Raw genomic sequence first — 27,174 nt, forward strand, 5'->3', positions numbered from 1 at the left:
TACTCTACATCCATGTGTGTCTTTGAAGTGGTCTTATCTTTCCCAGCATTCCTCTCCCATGACAGGAGGGATGGAGGGAAGCAGGGGTGGTGGTGGTGGTGGTGGTGGTGGTGGTGGTCCGGAGAGGGACCAGAGGTAGCCGAGCAGAGTCTGTGCAGCCTGCAACCCCACTTAGTGTTGAGGTGCAGGAGCAGGTGGAGGTATGGATCCTGAATATTGAGAAGCTTCACTGAGGCTCAATATTTACTCCCATGGCAGCTGCATTGAAAGAAGAGGATGGAGATGGGTTAAGCGCCAGTTCGATACCGCAGACCTGACAAAAAGAAAATTGTAAAGAGCTCTTTAGCCAAGGTTGTCTGAGTTAAAGGACAGTTACATCCTCAGATACTTTTTGCTTGTTGTTGTAAAGTTAAAATAAAGATAAGGAGCTGAAAACACAATAATGAAAGTTAATAGGGGTGCAGGGCTAAGCTTATCATATGCCATCACTGCAGGGATGTCTAATGGAGCACGTTTAGGCACTGTTTAGTCTTTGTGAATATTGAATTAAATGGATAGATAATGAGGCAGATAATAAGTTCCTACTCTGGAAAATAAGCTAATAGTTATCCTGGCATTTAGTTATTCAGCTGTAATTTGTCATATCTGTTCATCGCTGTGTCTCGTATCACTTAATATGTGTGCGCCTGATTGGTATCGTGACATTTCCATATCATGGTGTTGTAATGACGTTAAATGCCTCGCTGTGCCTACGTGATTAGCACACCTAACTAGATTTGACATTTTTGCATTAAGGCTAGCTCCCTTACAAATATGCACTGACGGTATGAATTATTACAGTTAATTCATGCGCTGCAACTCAATCTGGATGGATTGTCTTTGGGGCTTTCATTGTTTCATTATAAAGCCTCCATCTTCATTTCCCATTGTATAATGTTTGAGATATGTAAATACAGTATGTTTACTATAGGGATTCGTGCCTGGTTGTCTTAGCATATTATGCTGTCGTCTGCATAATTCATGAAGCCAAATAGGATCTAAATGCACAGTGAAGGGTAGAAAATTCCCGCTCCAAACTGTGTCATGAGAAAGATCTTCTCTTCTGGTAAAGAATGAGTTGTGTAGAAATATTAGGTAACACTTTAATTCTTTTGTGGTAGCAGTAACTGAACTCTTGAGCCATTGTGAAGTATGAGACCGACATGCTGTGTGTCTTTATGTTCTGTCCCACCCACATGTTTATCCACCCACATTGTAGTACTGTCAGCCTGGGCTGCAACCAGATTCCTCTTCATCCCTCTCCCTCCTTGGGGTGTTTAGTTGGCTTTGACGCACTAACTAGCGCAAGGGAAAGTCGCTGCTTTTATCGTCCGGTGTTGATGGGAGAGCACGAGCGTCATAGGGGACTGAATTGAAATGTCATGTGTCATGTCCACCAACGCTTGAGTACAGCGCTAAGCCCCTTCCCTTCTGCAACATCCAGTAATGTGCGGCTATAACTAATGCAATTCTTGACCTTTCTTTGAGATGAATCTATGCAAGGCTTTGACTAATGATTGTTTTCTCGATTAATCACCAAAAAATGTCTGAATATTGAGAAAAGCGTTCTCCTAGAGTTCAAGGTAATGTCTCCATATGTCTTGTTTTGTCCAACCAACAGTTGAAAACCCCAAATATTCAGTTAACTGCCATAGAAGACTAAGAAAACAAGAAAATGTGAACATTTGGAACCAGAGCGGAGGCTGTAGCTCGTGAATTTTCTTTGAAGTTATCTAAGTATTGTTGCAGATTAATCTTTAAACTATTAGCCGTTTCAGCTCTAAATCTACAGCACCGGTTTACGCTTAATTTAAGAGTTAGCATTCGTGTAATGCTGACTTATTTTAAGAGAGGCTGGTAGCAATACTAGTAAGATGACTGTTCCCTGCAAGCACGCAGATGAATGGAGTGCTCTGATGCTACTGTGGGAGATGGATAATAATAATGATGCCTCTCTGTTTTTTTACCTATGTGGCCATTTTGTTTCATATCTTGATATGAAATTCTGTTTGTAAACAGGCCACATTTGTAGGCAGTTTTAAAGCCATCAAGCTCAATGATTCTCTGTTTTTTTACTCTCTTTTTAACTACTTCTCTCTCTGTCTTTAATATTTTCTTGCCCTTGTGCTGTCTCTCTCTTGTGTTCACTTATTTGTGGTCTGTCTCTTATTCTGTGTCTGTTTCTGTCTCTTTTTTTCCCTCTCTCCCTTTCTCTTTCTCTGGGGATGAAAACCAAGCCTGTTTTATTTTTTCTTCAGAGGGCGCTGAATATTTCAGTTTTGCATTTTCTCTCTTTTTATGTGCTCCCTCTTTTTTTTTTTTTTCCAGGCCCCTTTGATGTGTCTGTGGATTCGTTATCATTCCGTTTGGATGAGCTCACAGACGCAGATGCGCGGGCGCTCGCATGCACTTGCGCACACACACACACCACGCTTACACACACACACACACTCTCACTCTCTGTCTTTTTATACTAGAGACCAGAGGCATCCGCATGCAAGCGTGCATTCTAGTCTGTTTGTCAGTCTTTTCCATGCGCTGCTCCACCCACATCACAGCCCATACAATTCTTAAATACTCTACTTACATGAATAGAACATTTGCATAGGCAATTAGAGTTGCTTCTGTGTGCATTGACTTTAATGTTTACTCTTGTATTAACCGTACGTGTATGTAAATGTTTCCATACAGTCAGTTCCTTGTCTCTGTATATCCAGCATGTGGTGCACACTCACACACAGGCGGCACGTGGCATTGTGTGGTTAGGGCAGTCCGGAAAACGCCGGCATCCCTGCAACCCTCCTGTCTGCCAGGCGGCTGGATGGCGGAAGCTCTTTCACCCTTTCTAGCACAAACACTCCTCTCTCCTCGCCTCCCTCTCTTCCTCCCCTTTAAACAGCCGTTTAGGATTGAGGGATGAGAGGACTTCCTCTTTAGAGAAGGCACATCTTTAATTTGAGCCTCCTCTCCTTCCACTTTTCTGACCAGAGATCCATTTAAAGCCAACGGGCCGCCCTGGCGCTGGCACCCCTCTCCTTCCTTACCCTCTCCGTTTCTCCCTGCCAGGCCTCCCTGACTCTTTTTCTCTGTCCTCTCATCTCACCCTCATTGCTCTGTTATTGATGGTGACACGCTGTCTACCGCTCTAGTGACCACACACACGGGGAAACACACACACGGAGTTATTCTCAGAGGAATCACTGAAGGTGCCATGTGTTCACCTGCTCTCCTCGGCTTTAGAGCATAATATGTTTCAATGTGTCACACACTTGAAGTTAGCTGCAGTGAATTTTTCGGTGTATCCTCAGAGGTATAGGCCCAGCAGCCAGCTCCAACTTAGTCATAGTGCATTCCTTGAGTAGAGTTGTCAGTCACACACAGAGTTTGTGACTGTGGCTCATGAACAAAGGCGTACACGCACGTGCGCACACACTCACACACACTCGCACACACTCGCACACACTCGCACACAGGCTCCATCATCTCTCAAGCGAGACACACACCCAATTCATTTCTGCTCTGCCTTGGAAGTTTAAAAAACTTGCTATTTCTGTGACATCCTCTTTTCCATCTTCCTCTCTCTTTCCTCTTTCTTTCTTTTTCCATCTTAGTCTCTCCACATATCCTTTTGTGTCTGTCTGAGCCCGGAAGGCAGTCATGCAACGAGACTGATTAATAATTACAGAGTACACAAAATTGGGAGAGAAAAAAAAAAAAACAATTTCTTTGTCGTTTGATGTCCGACATGAGAGAAACCAAAATTACAAAGAGACAGAACACTATAAAGAGGAGAGAAAGCTTGCACATTCCTTTTTCAATCCTCTGCTTCTGTTCTTTGCCTTTTTCTCATTTGTTTTTTTTTCTGTTTCTGTTTTTCCATTCAGAGTTCTATCTTTACAAAGTGGTTGCTTTGATTATGGCAAGTGATTAATCACTTCAAATGCAAACTTTGTAAATGCGTGTGTTCGGGCAACGACTATAGTTTTCTCTGTAGATACAGTTTGTTTTCGTAGGTGCATGTGCGACACAGTTGTGTGTTCACAGTGCTACCTGCTACGCTTTCATGGCTGTGTTAATGGACCATATCCTTCCTCAATCGTGACACACACGCTCGCACACACTTGACTGTCCCGCTTTGTGAAACACAGATAAATATGTGGAGAACAGATGTCCCCCACCACCCGTTGTGTGTAATTTCGCCGTAGTTGTTCTTCTAATTGGTTTAAAGTCTCACCCACTGGCCAAAAATTCATTCTTTCTCCTGCTTGTCTGTCCACGGGGAATAATTATCCATCCAACGAGTGTTAATTTACAAGGGAGCAAGAGAAAAGCGCACTGACACACATACACTCTACGTATCAGACACACTCATAGTCCCTCTTCAACATTGTCATCTTTGTATATTAATCAGAAGAAAGGTCTTGGAGGGTTTTAAGGAGCTGCTCCAGTGAAGCTGTAAAGCTGTTGTTTCTTTGCTGCACAGAAAAATTGCTTCATTTGGTGCTGAAGCTTTAACGATATTATCACCATATTCTATGCATGAAACAAAAAGCAGGGATGGGAGTGCTAAAATCTTATTTTACAGGATTTCTGCATGATATTGTGATTAAGAGCAGTATAAAATAGAGTACTGTTGTTTGGACTTGGTCTAAAAACATGCATTTTTTTATCAAACCATCCAGTTTCATGAAGTTATCCTCAATGTAGCTCCCAGAGAGGCATTTTAAATAATCTTTAAGTATTCATCATAAGACGTTCATTGTATTTGATTTGATTTTGGTTGGTCTGTGCTCTTGGAGAAAACGCAAATATTTATTGAACGTAATTCTAGTTTATTAATTGTAGACTATATGTACGATAGAGGTTGTAATCTCTAGGTGCCTCACAGTTCAGTTTAGGGGGGTTCAATGGGATTATTAAACAACTATCGACACATCTTGATGCATCAGTTTTCTCCTCAAATGAATAGAAGCCAAAATGCTGCCAATTATTTCACACTGGAAAAAGCTGAATTATAGCAAAGCTGCTGGAGAGAGAAATCTAGTTTGATTAACTAAAGCTAGTGAAAAAACATAGTTCAGACTACTTGTTAAAAATAAAAACTGATCAAATTGACAATGTACATGTGATACAAAATTATATTAAAATATAATAGTCCAGGGTACCCACGGTCAAGGAAAACCTGGAAAAGTCATAAAGTCAAAAATTAATAGAAATTATTTTAAGTTTTGGAAAAATGAATGGAATGGTCATGGAATTTTGTTGTGGGTAATGAAATTACTGCAATAATTGTTTGTGGATAACCTTACATGCCATTTAACATAAACGCAAATTTGCGTTCTGTCTCTCTCTTCATTTATCCCTGCTAGCTGAAATTATGTTTGAAATAGAGTTTGAATCTGATATGTTTGAAAAATGCCGGGCAAGTAGGACAAGGGGAAAAAAAACTTTATTTAAAGGTCCTTGGAAAGTCATGTAAAAGTTTTGAAATTTTGTCCATGAAAATGTGTGAAGACCCTGATAATCACAGGCCAGCAAAAATGTCACTCAACTAAGTTAATTCCAAAAAGTGCCCTCTTGTTTACATTCATTCATTCATTTTCGAGGGGTTGCGGGCGGGCTGGAGCCTATCCCAGCTGACATTGGGCAAGAGGCAGGGTACACCCTGGACTTGTTGCCAGACTTTGACAGGGCTGACACATAGAGACAGACAACCATTCACACTCACATTCACACTCACGGCCATTTAAGAGTCACCAATTAACCTGCATGTCTTTGGACTGTGGAAGGAAGCCGGAGTACCCAGGGAAAGGAAAAAAACGGAGAAAACCCACGCTGATATGGGGAGAACATGCCAACTCCGCATAGAAGGGCTCCCCCCTCGCAGTGAGGTGACAATGCTAACCACTGCACACTTGTTTACAGATCATACACAAACCAAAAAGATAAATTACCCCACTATTCATAGGAAAGTGCAAAGAATATCAGCTTTGGTTTTGTATACAGTGTCCATGAGTCAGACACCTGCCATCAGAAGTCCAGGTTGGGGTATTGCACCAAGCAGGATTAATCAGTTAGCCAGGTAACTTCTAATAATAAGCAATAAATAAATAGCAATTTAATCAATAGTCTACTTATTATTTTATTGTGTTAATGGTCAATCAGTACAGAAGAGAATCAATGGTAAAATAAAAATAGAAAGTCATTCCTTTCCTTTTTTGGCTTGTTAAGGCTTTTTTGTTTTGTTTTGTTTTTATACTTGATGAGATAACACTAGATGATAAACAGTAAATATCTGAAGATAATAATATCATACAGATATTTGATTGGATTTCAGCAACATGTTCTCTTCAAGAGAGGTCATGTAATGCATTTAGGATTCTGCCAACTTCTAACGCACCAAATCCAATATGAATATCATATGACAAACACTTGGAGCTGATAAAATGTTTCAGATGTGAGTGTGTGTTGACATGATTGGTCATAATCAAGTCTGTGTTCGAGTCAAAAACAAAACATATGTGTCATTTTGCACGACTACAAGGCTTGCTCATCAGTCATGGATATAAACAGGCATGATAGTGAGCCAGTACATTTATTGTACTTACCAGTCAGTATTAAATCATGTTGGTAAATTAGGTGAAATTCAGATCTGAAATTAGGTTTAGGACACATCATAGTACGTGATCGCTGTCTGACTGTATATTTCAACATGTAAATTCTCAGGCGGGTTACAAAAATATCACCCTCATACTCTCCCTTCACTTCAAGCTCTGTCGCACTTTCTATCCTCTTTCCATCCACCCCAACGCACACTCCTGTCCCAACACACCCTCTGTGGGTTAGGCTTGACAGCTGCTTGGTATCACTGTATATGATGTCGTGGCTGGGCCTCTTGGCTGGGCGCTGACAGCTCCCAGTATGAGGCTGTCCCTCTCAGTGTGCCTGTCAATCCAGTCAGCCTGCAACTCCATGACCTGACATTTGCCAGCAATCGCAGCAGCATATTGGCATGGAAGACACACACACACACACACACACACACACACACACACACACACACACACACACACACCAAGTTGTCTGAGGTGATAGATACAGAGGAACTGTATGCTAAAATGACTTTCCCATCACTCTTCACTCAACTCTGTCTTAGGGGTGTAGGAAAATATAAATTGGAGCTGGGCAATATATCAATATTATATTGATATCGTGATATGAGACTTCATAGTGTCTTGGATTTTGGATATTGTTATATTGTAAGTGTTGTCTTTTCCTGGTTTATAAGCTGCGTCACAGTAAAATTATGTAATTTTCTGAAGTTACAAGACTGTTCTTCCGTCTTTTTATTGTGTTAATTTTTAGTCAAAGCACCATTAGTCAACCCTACAATATTGTCGCAATATTAATATCGAGGTATTTGTTAAAAAATGACATATGTGATTTCATGCATATCACCAAGCCCTAATATCGATACACCTGAGTATCGCGATATTAGGTTTTGTGATACTGTATCGATTTTCAAAGACATCGTAGCAATTTTGAAGTAACAGTTTAACTCAACTCAACTTAATTTATATAGCATCTTTCATATATAAATGCAGCCCAGAGTGCTTCACATGGCAAAACTGGAATGACACAGATACAAAACAATAAAATATTAACCCTATGGACCCGAATGACGCAAAGTGCGTCCAAATTCACACTTGTTCTTCTCTATGGATTTTCGACAAGACCAAGTGCTTGTCTGTAGTCCAATGTTTTCACAAGGGAAAAAAATTATAAAGTTACACTAAAATGAAGTATAACAAAGCTTTCATACAGCTTTGCACACATCACTCTTGGATGGATTACTCGCAAATGCAGGGTCACACAGAAATGCCACGCATATCACATGAAAGTGCAGGACCTTTCCAGAGTTTTCCAGTGATACCACACACATCATTGTGCTGTCATCCCATCACGCTGTAAATACAGATCAATTGTCTACAAAATAAAAACCTGAAACGCACTTTGTAACTACTGTTTTGTAAAAGTTCCTTAAAAATAATGTTCACTTGCTTCCTTAACAAAGCATTTCTGGATTTCTTCATATATTCATCTCTGTGTTTGTGTGTGTTTTGTGTGAAGGGAGATGGAGAGCCAGTTGGACAGAGCCAGGGAGAGCCAAAGGCAGCAAATCCAGCAGGCAGATATGGCATTGGAGCAGTTCAAGAAACAGGTGGAGCTCAGCTCTGAGAAGACCTACGCTGACATGAAACTCCAGGTCTGATACACTCCTACAACACACACATATGTGCGCAAGAACATCACAGCGCTACACATTAATTGCACAATGTATGTTAGCTAACACAAAGCGGTATGATTGCACATCTGCTTTCTGTTATATGTTTGCATGCTGTAAATCCAGTCAGTCTTTTATATTCACGCACATTAGTTCATTTTTTGTTTCCTGATCTGTACCAAATACGTATACACTTTTACTCTCTTTCATGTTTGCTCCACCACAGAGGGAATGAGCTGTTTGACAGGCAGTAACCAAGACAATGCACACACACACATATTTTGTAGCTGCAGAGACACAGCCTGACCACAGATGCAACAGGGCGCCACGCTGGCTGCGCTTGAATTCCTCCGTATGTCTTTCTTTCTTCTCTCCCTCCCACCCCTTCACTTCCATCTCAGCTGCTCCTATACTGAAATATATATAGTTAAATAAAGTAAAAATAAGAGCGTTGTTGTCCCCAGGCCATTTTCACTCATTTAGTCATCCCAAATGAATGAAATGATTCATAAGCCTGCTCATTAAGCAGGTGCGTGCGTTTCTCTGCCATCGCACGTTGACCTCCCTTCCTCTCAGTGGGCGTGACGTGGGATGGTTGGGTTTCGACGGAGAACGGGTCACTCGCATTAAGCAGCCAGACTAATTAGTACGTCAGGCCAGCCTCACGATCAGCACTCCACACCGCGTGGGCTGCTGCTGCTTATAGGGAGAGTTCTCCAATCAATAACGTACTCAACTTCTGATGCTGTTTTACAACACAGTTTGGCTATAGGCATTTTTTGGGCATATTATGTGTGTGTGTGTGTGTGTGTGTGTAGTATTGACGAGGCACCACTTAGCGTGGTCCTGAATGTTTGGAACTTTTGCAAGTTTCAGTCGCTGATTAGTGAAGTTTTTCGGCAAGTTGGTGCGGCGTCCTGTAAGAAAACAAAGAGAGCTTGCATGGGAGTCAAATTCATGCGTGGGTGTTTGTGGGCACAAGAGAAACCTTCATTCCCCCAGAGTGAATTTAAAATGTTTGTTGTGTTGACGAGATAAATTGTGAAGCTTCCATCCAAACCCTAAAGACGGTAGAGAAGACACCCAAAAAAAGTGAGATGTCCTTTTGAAAAAACGCTGTATTCATGATCCCTTAGGAAAAAAGCACGCTAGCTGAAAAGTGGTAGTGACAGACGGAGAGCTCTCTTGGTTGTTCCTGCTTCTTGAATACAAGGCTCCATTTGTGTTTTTTATTAGGGTAGGAAGTGAGATCTTCTTCTCTCGATGCTTGGAAAATGTCTGTATTGCTTCATTTTCCCCTCCTCTTCTTCCTACTCTTTTCTCCTGTTCTCATCCTCCCATCTCCTGCTCACTCCTTCTTTTCCCATTGAGCCCCTGGCATCCCAGTCTCCAATCTGACTTTATCCTCAGCCCACATCAAAGCCACAGGAGAGAGGAGCAGTCTCTTCTGCATCCCTGTCATCCTCTCTGCCTCTTCCTCTCTCCCCTCCCAACTTACGCATCGCTCCATCACGTTCTCCTGCAAAGGCTTTAATGTCGTAGAAAGTACTTCAAAAGAAGTTTTTTCGATCTCTCTTCTTGTCCTCCCATCTCTCCTCTCATCATCTTCTCCCTCTCTCTCTGTCTGCAGACAGTGTTATATCTAAATGGATTATCTGTATCACCCTCTTCCTCTCTCTGTCTTTCTCTCATTTTAAAATCACCATCCCTCTTTTAGACCCGCACTTAAAAGAAAAGAGTCTGCCCTATTTTGGTTCGGAAAAAAAAGCAGCACCACACAGAATCAAATCTCTGTTGCGTGCACAGTTCAAAGCAGGCTTCAGCATTTTAAATGGATTAATCAAAACACATTTAGCATTTCCTGAGCGTTACGCAGCATAGCCCAGATACAGAGGCGTTTCAGTAAATTACATATCCAATTGTTTTGATTATCGTCACCTGAACAGAAAATGTGAAAGCGGTAGGCTGCGTGGAAGTTGAGTTAGGATAAATAGCGGAAATATTGTCAAATCCTTTTTTCTCCAGAAAAAAACACAGTCCTCAAAGAGACAGGAGCTTGTGACTGTCCAACTGTGTCTCTTTCACTCGAGTCCTTGACTTGTTATTTTCTTGCACCTGTGAATGTGTGAATTTGGATGTGAAGCACTGGTATTACATATTTAATGGTAACTATAATATCATGCTTTGATGAGTAGGTTAATATATTGATGTGCTGTTATGACGATATCATTACGATAAGATCACACGTAATGTGATGAATAAATTTCTTCCCGTTGGCAGTTCATTAATTTCAAATTAAAAGAGAAATGCTACAGCAGCATCACTCTGCTGCAGATGCATGATAGTATTCTGCATAGTTCTGCATGTGTTAGATTTATTGTACCTATACTGTGATTATGCATGCATCAAGTAGAACTAATGAAAGAATATTGAACAGAATTTTGAACAAAAATGTATATCCAATCTTCTTAGATCTGAAATTTTAAGGCCCATATCATATATGGTTTTCAGCCTGAGCGTTTCACTTTCACACAAACTTTTTACAGTTTATACATAAATAATTGTTATTGAATGTTGATTTATTTTTAGACTTTTGCTTTTCTTCTTCACATGCCTCCAGATGGAGAAAGTAGAGGAGGACCTGATCCGCTCCAAGTCCCTCAGGGAGAACCAGGCCAAAGAGTTCTCCCAGCAACTTGATGCACTCAGACAGAAATATGAGCAGCAGGTCTGTATCAGTCTGTAACTTTCTGTCCATCTGTCTACAGCGTGTTTGTCTACCTGTATCTGCATGTGTGAATAGTTTCCTTGCTCATCTGATCATGGCTAAGCCAGGGGAAAGAATTCTCCTCTTGCTTCTCTCATCATTATCATCATCGTATTGTTATCTTTTCTCTATTATGGTTGAACACTTGGGCAGCTGGAGCTTGCCAAGGGGACTGACATCCATTTGGAATAGTCTTGTTATTCCTCCCCATCTGTTCCACCTGATTAATTTCTCATGATAAGGGACACGCTTTAGATTAAGCTTGGATTGCGGCTCAATAAATATCTTAAACGTTGCCAATTGAAAGCTAATGCAATCTGCATAGCAGACGCGCGGTCCCCTTATCATCGCATCTCTAACACTCTTCTTCGATTAAGAGTCTAGAAACCATTTTCACGACTCATTGAAATCCAGCTTGCTGATAGGAGGGCATCTCTTATAGAGCATCGGATTCAATTAAACCACAGCAATGGATATTATCAAAGGCAGCAAGTCTCATTGCAGGCAGCAGGGAGCATAATTTATGTTTCTATTACTTACATTTCACATAACCTCACCAGCCTGCCGGTGGGATTTTATCTCTGGCTGTATACTTTAACAATATCATTGAGTACATATTTAAGCCATAAAAGATGTGTACTTTAGCTTAAAATCTAATCTTTACTCTCCAGGCAGTGTTTAGAGTTATCTTCAGTGGCCTTTTTGTGTTTCTCCCTTTGTGTCACAGTGCTTTCTTTGTGTGCAATTATAGAGGGGTATTGTTCAAACAAGTGTTTTATTCAATAGTGATCTCCCAATTCATACCACAAGGGTGTATAATGTACAAAATATGTCTTAAAATGGCTTCACAATCTGGTGTACTTTTCTATAAAGCAGTGGTTCCCAAAGGGTCCAGCCAAAGGGTCCAGATTTCTCCTTAGTCATTAGTTCAAGGTCCACACAGTTTAATACAATCAGCGTCATTCTTACGTTTGGCCATGTCATTTAGCTAGTTTGCTGTTTCTGACAGGTAGCTGCCTGTTCTCTCACTCATTATACAGCAGGAAATGGCACTTCAAAATAAAAGCTCTGTGCCAGAATTTCACTGTACTTAAAAACAGACGTGATTCTTACAACTACAACCCACTTGTGGTGCAGGAACCACTGCTATAAAGTATGCTATGTATGTATGGATTGTCGATTATTGTTTGTTAACATGCTCACCAGTGAAGGTAAAAGCCAACCCTAGATTCCTTCTCGTTTACCATTTTGCCTCGCTATATTTGCATTTTTTTCTATGCTGTGTCTCTTAAATGCATGCTGCTTATGGTCTGGCACCTGGTCGCTACCATTTTGCTCAAGCTCATCAGAGCGCTGTGGAGGTACACGCCCATAAACATCCTGAAAATAAGAAGAAAATAGAAAAATACAGGCAAAGGGCAGTGTCTCTCTCTTCACACTTCTGGTGGCAGGGATTACTATACATTGCTCAAATAATGTATAGTCAAATAATCAGGACTACAACATCAGGCAAAATAATCAGGAATGCTGTTTCAGTCATAATCATGCAGCCCTGCATAGCAACTAACTGCACCATGTAATAAGAGATTCATATATCTCTAGATTGCCATTAAGTAATAATGTAGAAGTGCACTCAGAGAGTGCAGACCTCCGTCAAGGCCAAATGCTCTATCTTGACTCGCACTGGTGAAGGTATAGTATGCAGGATTTTCCTAAGAAACAATGTATTGACTGATCCAAAAATGATCCATCTCAATCATCTCTCATGACCCACCAGAGGCGTGTATTGGTGTATTTATCTGCAGAGACTGTATTTTCTTATTTACCTCTTATTTTGCTGTGTTCAGGACGTTCCTGGAGTCAAAAGGCAAAGCAGATAAAGCGTGTCCCAAAGCAATAAATCTGGGATTGGCTTTTGGTTTTGCTGGGGAACATTAACCCACAATTCCTTGGTAGTATACCTTTGACGAAAGTTAAAAATAATCCACCCCGTGATTCATATCCTCTTCAAAATTCAATTGGTTCCTTCTTGGCCCATGCTAAAGTTTTCTATGAAGTTCCATGAAAATTGGGCCAGTAGGTTATTCGCAATCCTGCTGACAAACCAGCAAACTGAGCTGACAATATGATGTCCTTGAAGAGGTGATAATACTCAAAATTCTTCAATTATTCCTTTAGATGAAGAAGAATTAAAAGAGCACAGCTCTAACTGGTGTAGCATCTCTATTTCCCATCTGTATCCATACCATGATTGATTTCCAGCCAACAAACTAACACTCAACCTGTCCATTAATAAGCATGCTAACACTCATTTCCAGGCCAGATGGAGTATACACCGCATGTAATTTGCTGTAGATGGTTGCAAGTGGAGAATAGGGCGCCAGTTTTGTTTCCAAGGAGTGGAGAAATGGTTCCTCGTTATTGATTTGCTCCGTGGCTGAAAACTTGTGTTTGTAATTATAATGACATTTATGAGGGGAAGTCACACTTTCAAAAGATTCAAATAGTATTTATGATGTATTCAAAAACAAGTTTAAGTGGGGAAAGTGGGAAATGCATCTTTTTAGTTCTTGCTGCGAGCGAATATTGTAATAGAAAGCAGACAATGCTGCTTAAACCGTTAAACAGATTGTATGTATATCCAAAAGCCATTTTCATGCCTTCATAATGATCCAGTAACTGTGAGAAATTATCGGTGTCTTGAGTGCCAAACTACAGTGTGTTGCTCTGAGGAATCATAAATTCCTTCTCATGTGAAAAACAGGTAAGTAATCAAAGCGTTGCAGAAAATATTGAAGTGACGATTATCATCTGCTGCTACAGAACGTGGGGGTGCAGTTGACAGTTGAAGCCAGCTACGCAGGGTTAGCAGCAAATCAGGAAGGCTTTTGTTTTGAAGATAAAAACATATAAAGACAAAGGGTCTGTCTTTGTCACGGTGCTGATATGAGTGCTGGTGACATTAGCTTCACTTTTAGAAGGAAGGATATTTATCTGTATGCACATGAAGATGTGTGATTATTCATGAGTTACTGTGAGCACAGTCCTTTTATGTTGAGTGTGTACCAGAGCTGGGCTGGTATAAAAATTCTCAAACCGGTTTGATATTAAGCCAAACACCACACCGCACCGGTATCCTGAATTTTACCACTAAGTCTAGCCACACTTGACTCAGCAGTAACTATTGAGTAGAACATAATGAAGCTATGTCCTAATAGTAAACCACATCCAACTACATATTGGAGCGCTCTGTCCACATTGAGTCCATTAAATATGCCCGTCTGTGAGGCCTACATCATGTAAACAAACCACATAAACATCAGCTGTGCGCTCGAGACTTGAGAAGTAACCACTTAAGAGATGAGTGAGTACTTGCTATCGTTCTACATTTGTATTTTTCAAATAGAAAACACACGTTTTATTTTTGGTATTTACTGGAAATAACTTACAATATATCCATCGGCAAGTAGCATATCTTGTTACTAGCGATGATCATTTAGCTTAGCGGAAACATTCAGCTCCCTGACAGTCTCCCTCCAGCCACCTTATTTAGGTTTTTCTAATGAAATAGGAAGGTATAATGTAGATAACTCCTCATTTCAACTTCTTGAATCAGCCATTTCTTGTTTACCTCTGCGCTTTCAGAGGGAGTGACAGGAGTTTAAATCTGATGTGTTCGAAAAACACCGGGCAAGTGAGGCCAAACACAGAAGTTCATATGGGTCCTTGAAAAGTCATGAAAAAGTTTTTTAAAGTTTGTCCATGAAACTGTGTGGCAGCACAGGTTGCTGATGTAGGCTGCTTTTTATTTTGCCAGTACATGTCATAATGACCAGTGCTGGTTCAGCCGGTTTGCAAAAAATCCAACTAGTTAAATCTCGTACACTGGACTGGTCCAGCAAAACCAAAAATCGACTCAACTCTAGTGGGTGCATTTTACATACTGTGTTTTTACAAGCACTGTGTGTGTACTCGTTCACCCATGCCTGCATGTGTGTGTTCATTGTGCCTCCACTCTAGAGAGATTGGTGTCACGAGATTGCAGGGGTCAAGTTCGTCCATTCAGATGCTCATAAAAGAACATTCCCTCAATGCCGGCTTCAATGAAACTTTAAAAGGGGGAACTGTGTATGAAGGAGTTGTTTTGCAGCTGACCCTCCTGGCAGCTGGATGTCATAGTGTCCTGACAGAGCTCTGGCTCTTGACGTTGGAGTGATGTAGTGAGGTCAAATGGCGTGTTTGGAGGCGTGACCTTGGGAGCCAAGGGAAACCACAACAGCCTCATTCTTCAGATGTTAGATTGGGATGGTAGATAATAAAGGATTCTAGTTTATAGACAAACGACTGTATGGACTTGTACGCACAGACAAATATACTCATATGCAGCGCCGCTCACTGGCCATCTTCAGTTCAAACCCCACAGTGAGGAATCAGAGGTTTGTCTCCTCCATCTCTCCCTCCCCTCCCACACCCACCCCAGCCTCCCCTGCTGAGACCAAACAGGGCTTCTGTTCTGCTCTCCTCTACACCCTCCTCTTCCCTCCTCCTTCCCAAACATTTCAGATTTTCCCCCCTGGGGCTGAAAGAAGCCCATTACCTCACTGTCCTGTCACAATGCGAGCAATGCACACACACACACACATAACCATGTCAGGCTCGGCTGGCAGGAGCCGTGCTGTGCAGTAACACCCGACCCACTCTGTATCTGTGGCACCAAGCTGTGCTGTAACTGACTCAGTCTTTCCTCATAAACGCCACGCCGGTCCCTTTAAGAACCGCAGCACCCAGCATCCTCCGCTGCACGCTGGCGCTACGTGATGTCACAACCAGGCTCCTTGCTGGGTCTGCTCTCTGTCATCTCCTCTCCGTCTTTTTCATTTAGCTGTTTTTCTCACAATGGATCTATCTTGCCCCTTTCTTCATCCTCGTTTCACCTCAGATCCCCTCTTTCCTCCAAACCCCCGTGGCCCGAGACTTTTAAACAGGAGCGAACAGTAAGCCACGATGTCCTCCCCCAATTTCTGTTACCGCATGCCCTGCTGTCCTGCTGGGGAGTTCTTGAAGCAATTGCCTGCTTATCAGTCTGTCAGCTGTAACTTCTGCTGCTGTATGAATCTGACTATCCCTGTGGGACAACGTATTCTGGCTGTGGATCTCATTTGTATCTATCTATTATGGAAAGTGAAGGCGGTGCAAATTAGTCTGCCTGTGGAATGCACCGTAGACAACATCAACAGCGCCAGTGGCAGCATGTGGAAGATGCTGCCCATATTCTGCATAGTGTCTGTCTAATGGAGCTTCATTGTGTTCTATTATGAACTGGGAAAATGAAGTGTGTGAGGTATCTGGAGGGTATGCGCGTGTATGTGTGTGTCTGCCATGGCATTAACTGAGCCACAGAGATAAAATACATTTTTATCCAGCTATAATTCTTCCCATTGCCCTTTTCAGAGGGCATTTAGCAAAGCTCTCTCAAAACCTGAGGGGTAAATTCTTGGCTGCCCAAAATGAAGTGTCTATTGTGGCCTTCCTCGCAGTGCTGGGGACAGAATCCGGCTTCCTGTAGATAGCCCCTCATTCATCACCTGCTCTGAATAGCATGCAACGTCCGAAGATAGGGCCGTGGATAGAGCAGGCACCGGGCATAGAGGCTGTGGATCTCCGCTTCTCTGGCAGGCCAGGTAGGGTGCCGTCAAGCACAATGTGCAGGGGATTAGCTTCAAAGCAGGGAAGCGAATGGGCCCCAGGCCCCTGCTGTCCTTTCAGGGCTCCGGCTGGGGCTGCACGGCGGGATGGTGTGGGGGTCACTGGTCCCCCCGCCATGGGGGAGTGGGAAGGGAACAGAGCCTGGGAAAGGCTTGGGGGCTTGGGCTGGGAGCTCTGCTGCCAAGGCTCACCTCTCAGCAGGTGACTCCACTCACAGCCGTGCCGGGCTACAGACTTGCTTCAGCTGCCAGGATGATTAAGCCCTGAAAAATTGGGGCTTTGTGTCCCATTAGAAGTGTTTAATTTCTCTACTGTATTATGTGTAGCTGGTTGTAACTTCAATGAGACTGAAGTCTACTGTATGTTTATACCGTAGGCAAGCTTTGTTGTTGATTGGTGCATAGAGCTCCTTGCTGTACTCTTTCATTAGCAGCACAAACCCCAGTGATAGCAGTATGGTAATTGCTGTTTGAGCATAATCCCATCAATTGTGAAAACATGGAAACTGATCAATTATCTGATCAATCAAAGGAGTGAATGGATGTGAAATCGGTTGAATTAGTCCTGAGAATATAATTACAGGTAAAAGCACTATCCGGAGCTTTAAGCATCTTCTCGGTTCTCCTCAAAGTGTCTGCCGTCCTTGCCTCCCTCTCTCTGAATTTTTTGGTGATTTGGGTTTATAATGATGATCATAGTCATCGCCTAAGCCGATTTTCGCATGCTGTCAGGCGCATAGCATGGGGCATTGGGTAGTTACTGCAGCCAGATGGCTAACCCCTACCAGCTTGCATGCATAGCCCAAACTAGCTGCTCTTTTATATGCCGATGGCAGAATAGGGCGAGGGGGACAGATTTGAAGAGAGAGAGAGGAGTGGGACATTGAGGGCCGGTCTGTACAATTGGCAGGGGAGGTGGGAGGGCGGGGGGAGCAAGCCAGATGTAAACACATCACATCATCGTCCTCTGACAATGTGAGGAAGCGGAGAAACTTTTCTAGCGTTTTTTCCCCACCTACCTACCAATGTCGCCAAACTGATGGGGCACATGGGTGTTCTAGGTGGAGGGAAGGGGTTTAAGGAATTGGACGAAGAAAGGATGAATGGATCGGTGGATGGACAAGTTGTCATGACGACAGGGTTGCTCTGAGTGTGTGTTGGCTGATGAAGTCTCTCTTTGCCTGCTTGTCCAATCAGATGGCTGAGCAGCGCATGCAGCACGAGCAGGAGAGGACGCGGCTACAGCAGCAGCACAGCGCGGAAAAGGACAGCCTGGTCCAAGAGCGCCAGTGGGAGGTGAGCAGCCTGGAGAGGCAGGCCAGGGCCGCCCTGCAACAGCACCAACAGCACACCCAGGAGTGGAGGAAGCGCGATGCCCAGGTAGGGGGTCTCCACTGATCCACGTTTGCACACATACACGCACACATGCTGACCCACCGCTCTCCCGTGGACAACCATTTTATATTTTGCCCATTGACGTTTTCCTGGGGTTTCAAAAGCACAGCGGGTTAAGACACTTTTTTACTTGAAGGGAGACAGATTTTGAAATTGGGTGTGAATCATTTTATAGATTGCTGTGTCTGTGGTACGAGCATACGGTAGAATTTAGATATTGCTATTTGAATAAAAATACAGTTTACTTGGGCAAAAACAACGTCGCGCGTAAGAAAAAGTTGAAAAAAAAAGAATAAACGAAACAAAAAAAAAATCACGCTGTCCCAACTTCTAACGTTGTTCCAATGTTTTATAAATTATTTTTCTGTCGCAGCGGGGTTTTGTGATAGAAGTGTAAGAACTTGAAATCCAGAAACCACAGGTAGCCAGATGAAGGAGAAGAAATCTGTTCCATTCAGCGCCAAGCTTTTATTCCAAAACTCCGGGTCGAATTTCTCTTTTATTTCCCGCCGTACGGTTGTGGACCAGCGTCAAGCGCCCTGTACTCCCACCGAAGTGTATCTTTGCATGGCATTCTCCTCTCACCGCAGGTAGCCATCTCCCTCCGGAAAACTCTGGTTATTCTCTTATTTCAGCTTTGACGGCCACAATGAGTGTATGACATTTGGGTCTGTATTAATGGACATCCCTGACACTGAGAGGCTATTCTGTCACCATTTAGCCAAACCAGCAGCAGGTCTTCATCTCATACCCCTTGCTCTGTCTTCGCCTCTCTCCAGCCTGGGCTAGCTTGGAGCCCTGTGGGAAGCCATTTGACAAACCAGCCCCCAACTGGGGATGTGTTTGACTCTTCAGGCTTCCTGATGAAATGGGCATTGTCAGCATGCAGAGAATATTGTGTATTGGCTGTTGGCTGGAGATTAGGCCAGACATATGTTGTATTTGTGGATAAAATGTGCCCACACCAACTGTGGGCGCACTGAATGACTGGCGACGAAATCGGGCTTAGCTTAAACTCATTTAGGTTTTATTTTATCACTAAGTACAATGATTTACGGAAAAGGGGCATTTAAGAGGGCAAGTACATTTACCACCAGAGGAAACAATTGATTTTTTTTTCCTTTTAAAATGTGTGTATAAAAAGTAAAAGCCTATTTTTCTCTGCAAATGCAAGAATGCAACAATATTTAAGACTAAAGAGACTCCCCAAGTTGTTAAACTGTAATAATTTTGTCTTTTAGGTATTTACAATGAAACTAAAGGGGATGTTCTCGCTCAGGTTCAAAATGGCCCCCTGTTGCTCGCTGAAATGTCAAAATATTCTCTGACACATATTAAGCCAGTAATTTTTAGACAACTAGAAGCCATCTTATACCACTATACCAGTATACTACTATACTGGTTGACTTGTGTCACAGTAGACTAAAATGTCTTTCAAAAGCTAAAAACTGTATAACATGAGGAACAAGTTGTTTTTCCTCCTTTTTCATCCCCTCTTTTATGTTCCCTTGTCTAGTATTTTTGGGAAATGTCTTTCACAGCACTGATGGCACTAGCTAGTGTGTTATTTGGTTTTCTGGAGTTGCCGTCACAACAGGACATTTCTGCTGATAACACGCTGTCCTACTCGTGTCAAAATGACGTGCAGCTTGACAAATCTTAGGATCTCAGGAGGTGGCAGAAAACAAACTTCCCCCAGAGCTCATCTCATATTCTCAGTTCCTGTTTGCTTGTGCAGCATTTTCGAGTCAAGATCAGACACCGCCTAATGTCAGATGTTAAAGCGGCAGAAATCAAGATTTTCACTCAGGCCTTGGAAAGATGAAGGACGGGATTGTGAGGTTCGTGAAAGTGGCAGGGATGTGAGCTGGTTTGACTTCCTGTGTGAGCTCTGTTCCATGGATGTGCTGTTAAAATGACAAGAAGCCGACACACCAGCAGCAGACATGTATTAAAGATGAGCTTTTTTTTTTATTTTATTTATTTTACACGGAGCAAAGTCACTTATTATTAAACACTTTTGCATAACTGAAGTTGTTTACCCCTTGAGAGCTCTGGACTGTCACACCGACAGCAGTGTGGCCTTCACTGGCAGCTTCTCTAAGCGCCCAATACAGGGCTGTGAAAGTTGTGAAAACATAAAATGCATTTTGTCGATGCATACAAAAAACATAAAGCATACAAAAAGCAAATGCTACAACTTCTTTTTACTTTCATTTCTCTTGTGCCTCTGGGAGACTCAAGCCTTTTCAAACAACACACTCCCACCACATGGGTCAGGCGGACAAAGATATTATCATCAAGTGACATGTCAGTAACAGGCAACCCAAATGCCTGCTGTGGCGATTGAACCCAGGCCTCATTATTTCCGCCTCTCTCCTTCTCGCAGTTTCTCTCAGTCTTCCTGGAATCAGTGCAAGGACAGTTGCAGCTCGGAAGTTGGCTGAGGGAACAGCAAATGTCAGTCGCACACTCATAGGATGAGTAATACCCACTCATCCCCTTGATGTGGTGGGACACTAATAAATAGCATTCCTGACTCTTGCCTTGTGTTGGAGAAGGAAAGCCAATGAGTCGTAGCAGCGATTGGAAGCAAGAGTTTAAAAAAGGCTCACACAGGGACACGTTGTCCTCATCCCACCAGAGTGTGTTATCCAAAAAAATTCTGGCGTTACCCACTATGGAGCCGCTACACATTATTAAGGCTATATGACCCATCTGTTGTGCACATGGGGCTTTTATTTGTCAACATTCACACTTTAAGTTATCTTTCTCTTTTGCTGTTGGTGTCTATAAATGTTACACGCTATGATATCTCTAACGTAAGAGTCAGAATTAAGTCGCTGGATTCAAGGCCTGGCGTGTGGTTGGCATCCCACTGACTCACGGGATAAACTCACAATTCCCAGCCTTGTGAACCTGACTGTCCTCCTAAAAGAAAAAACTATCTGTTAAACCGTTGTTGTTTTTTCTTTAAATACCCAAGTATGAAGGGAAGCTTTCATTTGGCCGTCAGTCCAGAATGATGAAATGTCTGGTGCAGGTGAAACATGTTAGCTTGCAGCCGCGTTGGTGTTGTTCTGTCAGCTGTTCAATGCCCCCCAGAGGACGAAGGAGTTCTGTAGGCTGTTTGGGGAATCCGCAGTACATCCTCTAACACAGCCCAGATCCTCATGTAGTTGCCTTTCTGATTCACCTTTCCTCCTCAGATGAAAATTGTGTCGTGTTTGTGCGCACATCCACCCTTAGTGTGTTTAAAAATATGTTTAACGTGGTATAGCAACGCTATATTTCACACTGAAGTCACATTAGATGAGACATTTTCCACTTACAATGCCACAATTTTCAACCACAGGACTTTGTCATTATCTCATATCCTCTACAAAACAAAGTATTCCTATAAAAAAAAGCATTTTTTGTAATATATGATAAAATAATTTAACATATTTCACAGTCGTTATTGCTCCAAATTTACTCCACTTTGTGTCTGGGTGGCTTTTCAATTGTTAAACATTAGTAAGAGTTTGACTTCACAAACTAGGACAGGCATTATAAATTAATTTGAGGCCTTGTTTTTTTGCAAACAACAGAGTTGTTTGTTCTACGAAAAACCCATCATTCATATTTTTCCCACCAGCTCCTCCTCAAAACTCATTTTATAGGTATTATTTTCCCAATTAATTATGTCTTTTTCTAAAGGAAACGTACGCGCCATCTGGACTTCAAACGGCATGGGAGAGAGCGAGAGCCTTGTGAGGTCTTTCTTCTGGGCCATGATGGACTAAATAATGATGCTGTCAATTTTTCAAAGCATTTCAATCCCAAGTACGTGATTAAGATGAGTCAAATGAAGAGGGTGATGACAGACCGAGTCAAAGCTAAAAGGATGTCTGATGAGGAGAACAAGGCAGACAGCTAGACCGGTGTGCATCGATTGTCTCACTGTGCTTTGCGTGAATTGTCATTTACCAAATGATTGGTCCCCGAGATCTGGTATCGTCAAGCGGATCCTGTCTTGTTACTCAGTGATTTTCACTGAGCTGGCATGTCATTGTGTTTGTGATTCTTGATGATTTCATCACATCTTCCCATGTACTTCACATCTGAGTATTTATGTTAGAGCCCCTTGTTTTTTCATTCAGGGTGATTGATCATGGGCGAAGTCATCAGTGACTACTGATGCTCTGTGATGTGTTGCATGTTACAGCATGATATCTTTCAAACCATGAAGCCATTTAGCATGTGCATACATCACATCTTGGAATTCAGCCAGATGAATTTTTATCTGGCTGACGGCAGTAAAACATTCATCACGACACTCTTACCTACGTTTTCTTTGCTTAGTTCAGTCAAATACCACACACAGATGCATATACGTATATCTGATTCTAAGCATAAATACATTATTTATCTTTTGAGGGAGAAGTTGTCAGGTATAAATTAAATGTATATATATATATGTACATATACACAGGTACATATACATACTGTTACTTAAGATTTACTTGCTTACAGTTCAGCCTGGTTGTATTTCCCCTCTTTTCGAGCACCCAGTTTTAAATTCGTGACAGCATTTGTTTCTGTTAAACGGTCAAATTACAGTGGGGTCAGAGGATCAGATAAACAAACAAGTTAAGGTTAAGGAAATGTTTTGTAAACAGAAAATGAAGGGGAAAAATGTGCTAAAGGAATAATCCAGTATTTTGGGGAATATACTCACTCGCTAGGACCCTGAGTGTTAATTAGAATGGATATACCTCTCTCTTCTCTCTGTATATGCGCAGTAAAGTAAAGCAAAAGAGGCGTGGCAGGCGTGACATGTAACACAACAGCATCAGCCCTTAGTGTGACATAAACACATCGTCAGCGCTTTCCAAACAATAATGGCATAACATGGCAATAACAATCACTTACCATCAATGTTACATGGTAGCTGTTCTCGTCTTCTGCTCAGAGTGTAAGGAGCTTCTGGACCTCAGTCTCCCCAGTTTTCAGACAATTTTGGCTGATGTTCTTGGTCTTTAAGTTAGCTGCTAGCTGCTTTTTAAAACCTCCTGGGGTCAGGTTACGCGTCAAAACATCACATCCATCCCATCCATGGTCCTGTCCCGTTGGTTGTCCCTTTTACACAGAAGTCAATTCAGTACTGGTTCTACCTCTCCTGCCGCCAAGGCGAAACAACTCTGTCTCCCCATTCCATGATCACACCTCTTATAAAGAACGGGGAAGCACAATAACGGTGTGACATTCCTACCTTAGACAGGCAGTGTGAAAGGGGCTACTGTCTAACATGAGGAAACTTTTTGACAAAGGGAACAGAGTGGGACACAACGCCAGCAAAGAAACCTGAATCCTCAAACACAGAGCAGAGCGGAGTTAGCATTAGCATAGTGAGCATTTTGACAGCAAACAGGATAAACTGAGCAGCCCATAGATGTGATCTGAATCAATGTGAACTCACTGTTGTGTTGACAAAGATATTATTGTACGTTTCACAACTACTAATGTTGTATCAGCCACTGCCAGTTGCAAGCTAACAAACATAAACAAATAAAAGATGCTAACTACACTTACCCTTCTGATACACCTGCTAGTTGACAATTTTGAGTCTGATTCTGACTCAAACATGTATCTCCGATGTTTCCTCTGATGCCAATGTTAGCTATCTTGATGCGCACTGCTCTTTAATCCGTCAACCTAGCACGCATAGCCAGACCTATCTCCACACCTCGCTTTAACGCTGTGCCACTGCTCGAGGAAGTGGAAAGCGAAAACTACTGCAGGCAGCAGTGGTATGCGGGGCAGAGGCCAGATCTCGTTGAGTGAGAAAGAGTAGATCTGCTTCCAGCCTCTTTTCAGAGATTTGTTTTTGTTTTTTTTTACTTTTTATGTGGGAAAACCATGTCAAACAAAGTATTAGTCGCTGCAGAGTATTCTTACATACTTTAAAACATGTCCAGAAGAAGACGTTAACTGTGGAGCTAGAGGCAGGAGTTGATTAGCTCAGCTTAGCATAAAGATTAGAAGCAGGGGCGGCACGGTTAACCTGGCTCTGTCCAAAGCTCAAAAATATCCCTACCAGCACTTGTAGTTAACATGCTAAATATTGTTTGTCTAATCCACACACAAACTGAGCTCCATAGTTACCACACAGACATGAGAGTAGTATCAATTTTCTCATCCAACTCAAACTGTGTCTTTAAAATTAAAACTTCTAAAAGTAGAAAAAGTGAAGACATAAGTTAGCCATGCTAATGCAAACTACATTTTCTCACAGCAGTCATTTGAGTTGTCAGAGCAGGAAAAGCACAGGTGTCACTACCATAATGAGATTAATTATGGGTCTGCTCCATTTAGGTGTGCCTGTGAGCCATGTCAGTGAGCCAACATGCACAATACCAGGGCACTGGCACTGACATGCCTAGATGGAATACAGCTACTATAAATGTTATTAGTTACACCTGTGTTTGCCAAGTCATAATATCCACTGTGAGGAAGGTTCTGCCTGTTTATAGTTATGTCACCTTCATGTAATGGTTTTTGTTTTGTTTTTTTTCTTTTCTTTTCAATGGGAAAACACATCACTTTCCTCTAATGTTATTGCATCTTTAAAGGGGAACACCACCTAAATTTCCAACTTCCAATATCTTACTTTAATGGATAAGGAAAGTTTAATCAATATTTGTGAACATGAGCTACTCTCTCTCAGACCCTACAACCAGAGAAGTAAGTCTCAGATTTGTGATGTCATTGGTTACAGACCTGATGTTGTGGTCCCACAGAATGTTTAGTTTATTTTTTATACACAAATTAGCTTTATTCAATTGTGGTGTTCTTAGTTCTGAGACAGCAAATGTACCCACATACTCAGAACATTCCTACTTCAGCATCATCTAAAATATCTTTCCCAATTCATTGTCTGTGGCACAGTTCCAGGCCCTATACTTGATGACATCACAATTTTGAGTTTAAGCGCCCTAGTTATGCCTCCACGCCAGCAACAGTTGTGGCCAGAGGCATTATTTTATGTCTGTTATGATCGTGCCATCTCTGAAACACCTTGAGGCAGTTTCTTCAAATTTGGCACAAACGTCCACTTGGACTCAAGGATGAACTGATTAGATTTTGGTGTTCAAAGGTCAAGGTCACTCTGACCTTGCACCTGTCTTATTCTCATGCCAACTTTGAAAAAAAAATCCTAAACACAAACGTCCACTTGGACTCAAGAATGAACTGATTAGAATTCAGTGGTTGAAGGTCGAAGGCCAAGGTCACTGTGACCTCACAAAACATGTTTTTGGCCATAACAAGAATTCAAACACTAGTTATAACAAATACAGACAAATAGGTAAAAATAATGACATCACATATCCAAAAGGTCAAAGGTCAACTTCACTGTGATGTCATAATGTCCTGCATAATCAGTGTTCTGGCTGTTACTCAACATCTTATCTCAGGAGCAGAAGGGGAGACATTTGGTACTGAATTGGTGACACTAATCTTAGGTGCCCACCTTGAAACTGTGCTGATTGTATTGATCCTCTATGCTACCAGGGGGAAGATATGTGTGAAGCATCCACGTTTTCACAGACATGGATGCAAACTGTAACTGCAACTTGACTGATTCACGAAGGCATACAACCGAGAGATGTCTGGTTTTTGGACCATCTTAGACCATAGAAACAGCATGTATGAATTTTGAAAATGGGCGCAGTTCCCCTTTAATATCTAATGGTAATCCACAAACATTGTCCCAGATAAGCATACCAGCAGAATAATGAATCTATTAAGGTTAATGTAAAAGATGAACTCATTACCCATCTTTCCCTCTTCATTTTCTGATTTATCTGTTTTGTGAGAGATGACTCAGAGGCAGAAAACCATCTTTTATAAAACATGTGGACGCTTTTCACCAAAACATAATTGGTAAAAGGGAGGCTTGCATATTATGGAACAGTGATGAGAGGCAGCTCTGTTGTGGTTGTAACCAAACAAAGTTAGAACAACTCTGGTTTTATTACCAGAACATCCCGGGTGTTCAGTCCATAAAAGTTGCTGCCCGAACAATTTGTCATAATACAGTTTGCAAGGAGAGTAGCACATGCGTTAAAATGTCATGCCAGCATGTCTGTTCTTCAAGGTACGTTAATAACATTAGCTACATTTAGTGTTTTTAACTTGTGTCTCACAACATTTTAGATATAAAGAGCTACAGTGGCTGATGAAGTCTCACAGCTTCTCATCTACATTTAACTTTGTGTCATTTTCTCTTTATTGAAAGTCTGTTAAACAGCGTTCTGTTCTCCCAGTCTTCTGTCTTCTTGGCTGACACGAGTTGACCCAGTATATTTCATTCGACACTCTCCTATTGTCACCAAGAACTGCTTCATCACAAAGCTCCACATCAGCATGCTAACATGTGCCCTGTTGGAAGCGGCTGTGCTCACATACTTCCAAAGGAGACATGCTCTCTTGGCCTCTTAAGTTTCTGAAGTGTCACTGCCAATGCCTCTGTTCTGGGAGATTATATTTTAACTTATTAAAAGATTTTTTTTGGAAGGCAGATCATCCACATTTGTTGAAGAGAGAATTATACATTAAAGACTCTCCAGGGCTCAGATCTAATAGCTGCTTGCCCTTGAAGGCACAAGCGGAGCAATGAGACAGCTAATGTTGAGAGACAGGGGAGTGGGACATAGAGATAGAGGATTGCGTGTGTTTGTTTATTTTTTTACCTCATATTCTCTCTTAATGTGCTGCATGCCATTGTATGTGTGTGACAGCTAGACCATGTGTGGCTGTTTGTCTGTGTATGTATGTGTGTGCCAGTGTTGGAGGGAGGATAACACAGAGCCACAGCATCTGCCTGTTTTTGTGACACTCCTTTGAAGTCTCTTTGATTCTCCCCAGTGCCCGCTAAAAAAGACTTCAGACACTTTCTGTCTGATTGCCTTAACATGGCGTTGTCCTGGGATGCCCAGGCT

The 27,174-nt window shown here is 42.0% G+C and overlaps 1 protein-coding gene across 4 annotated transcripts in view; it reads left to right on the forward strand.

Moving 5' to 3' along the window:
• The window catches only part of cep112 (centrosomal protein 112), a 136,930-nt gene that overhangs the window by 51,899 nt on the left and 57,857 nt on the right, over window positions 1-27,174 (forward strand). For all 4 annotated transcript variants that reach the window (XM_033644786.2, XM_033644789.2, XM_033644787.2 and 1 more), the window contains 3 exons: window positions 8,170-8,305; window positions 10,944-11,051; window positions 17,993-18,175. In XM_033644786.2, coding sequence (XP_033500677.2) covers window positions 8,170-8,305; window positions 10,944-11,051; window positions 17,993-18,175 — 427 coding nt within the window. The remainder of the gene's footprint in view (window positions 1-8,169; window positions 8,306-10,943; window positions 11,052-17,992; window positions 18,176-27,174) is intronic.

Source organism: Epinephelus lanceolatus, chromosome 18 (genome assembly GCF_041903045.1).
Source record: "Epinephelus lanceolatus isolate andai-2023 chromosome 18, ASM4190304v1, whole genome shotgun sequence".
Lineage (NCBI taxonomy): Eukaryota > Metazoa > Chordata > Actinopteri > Perciformes > Serranidae > Epinephelus > Epinephelus lanceolatus.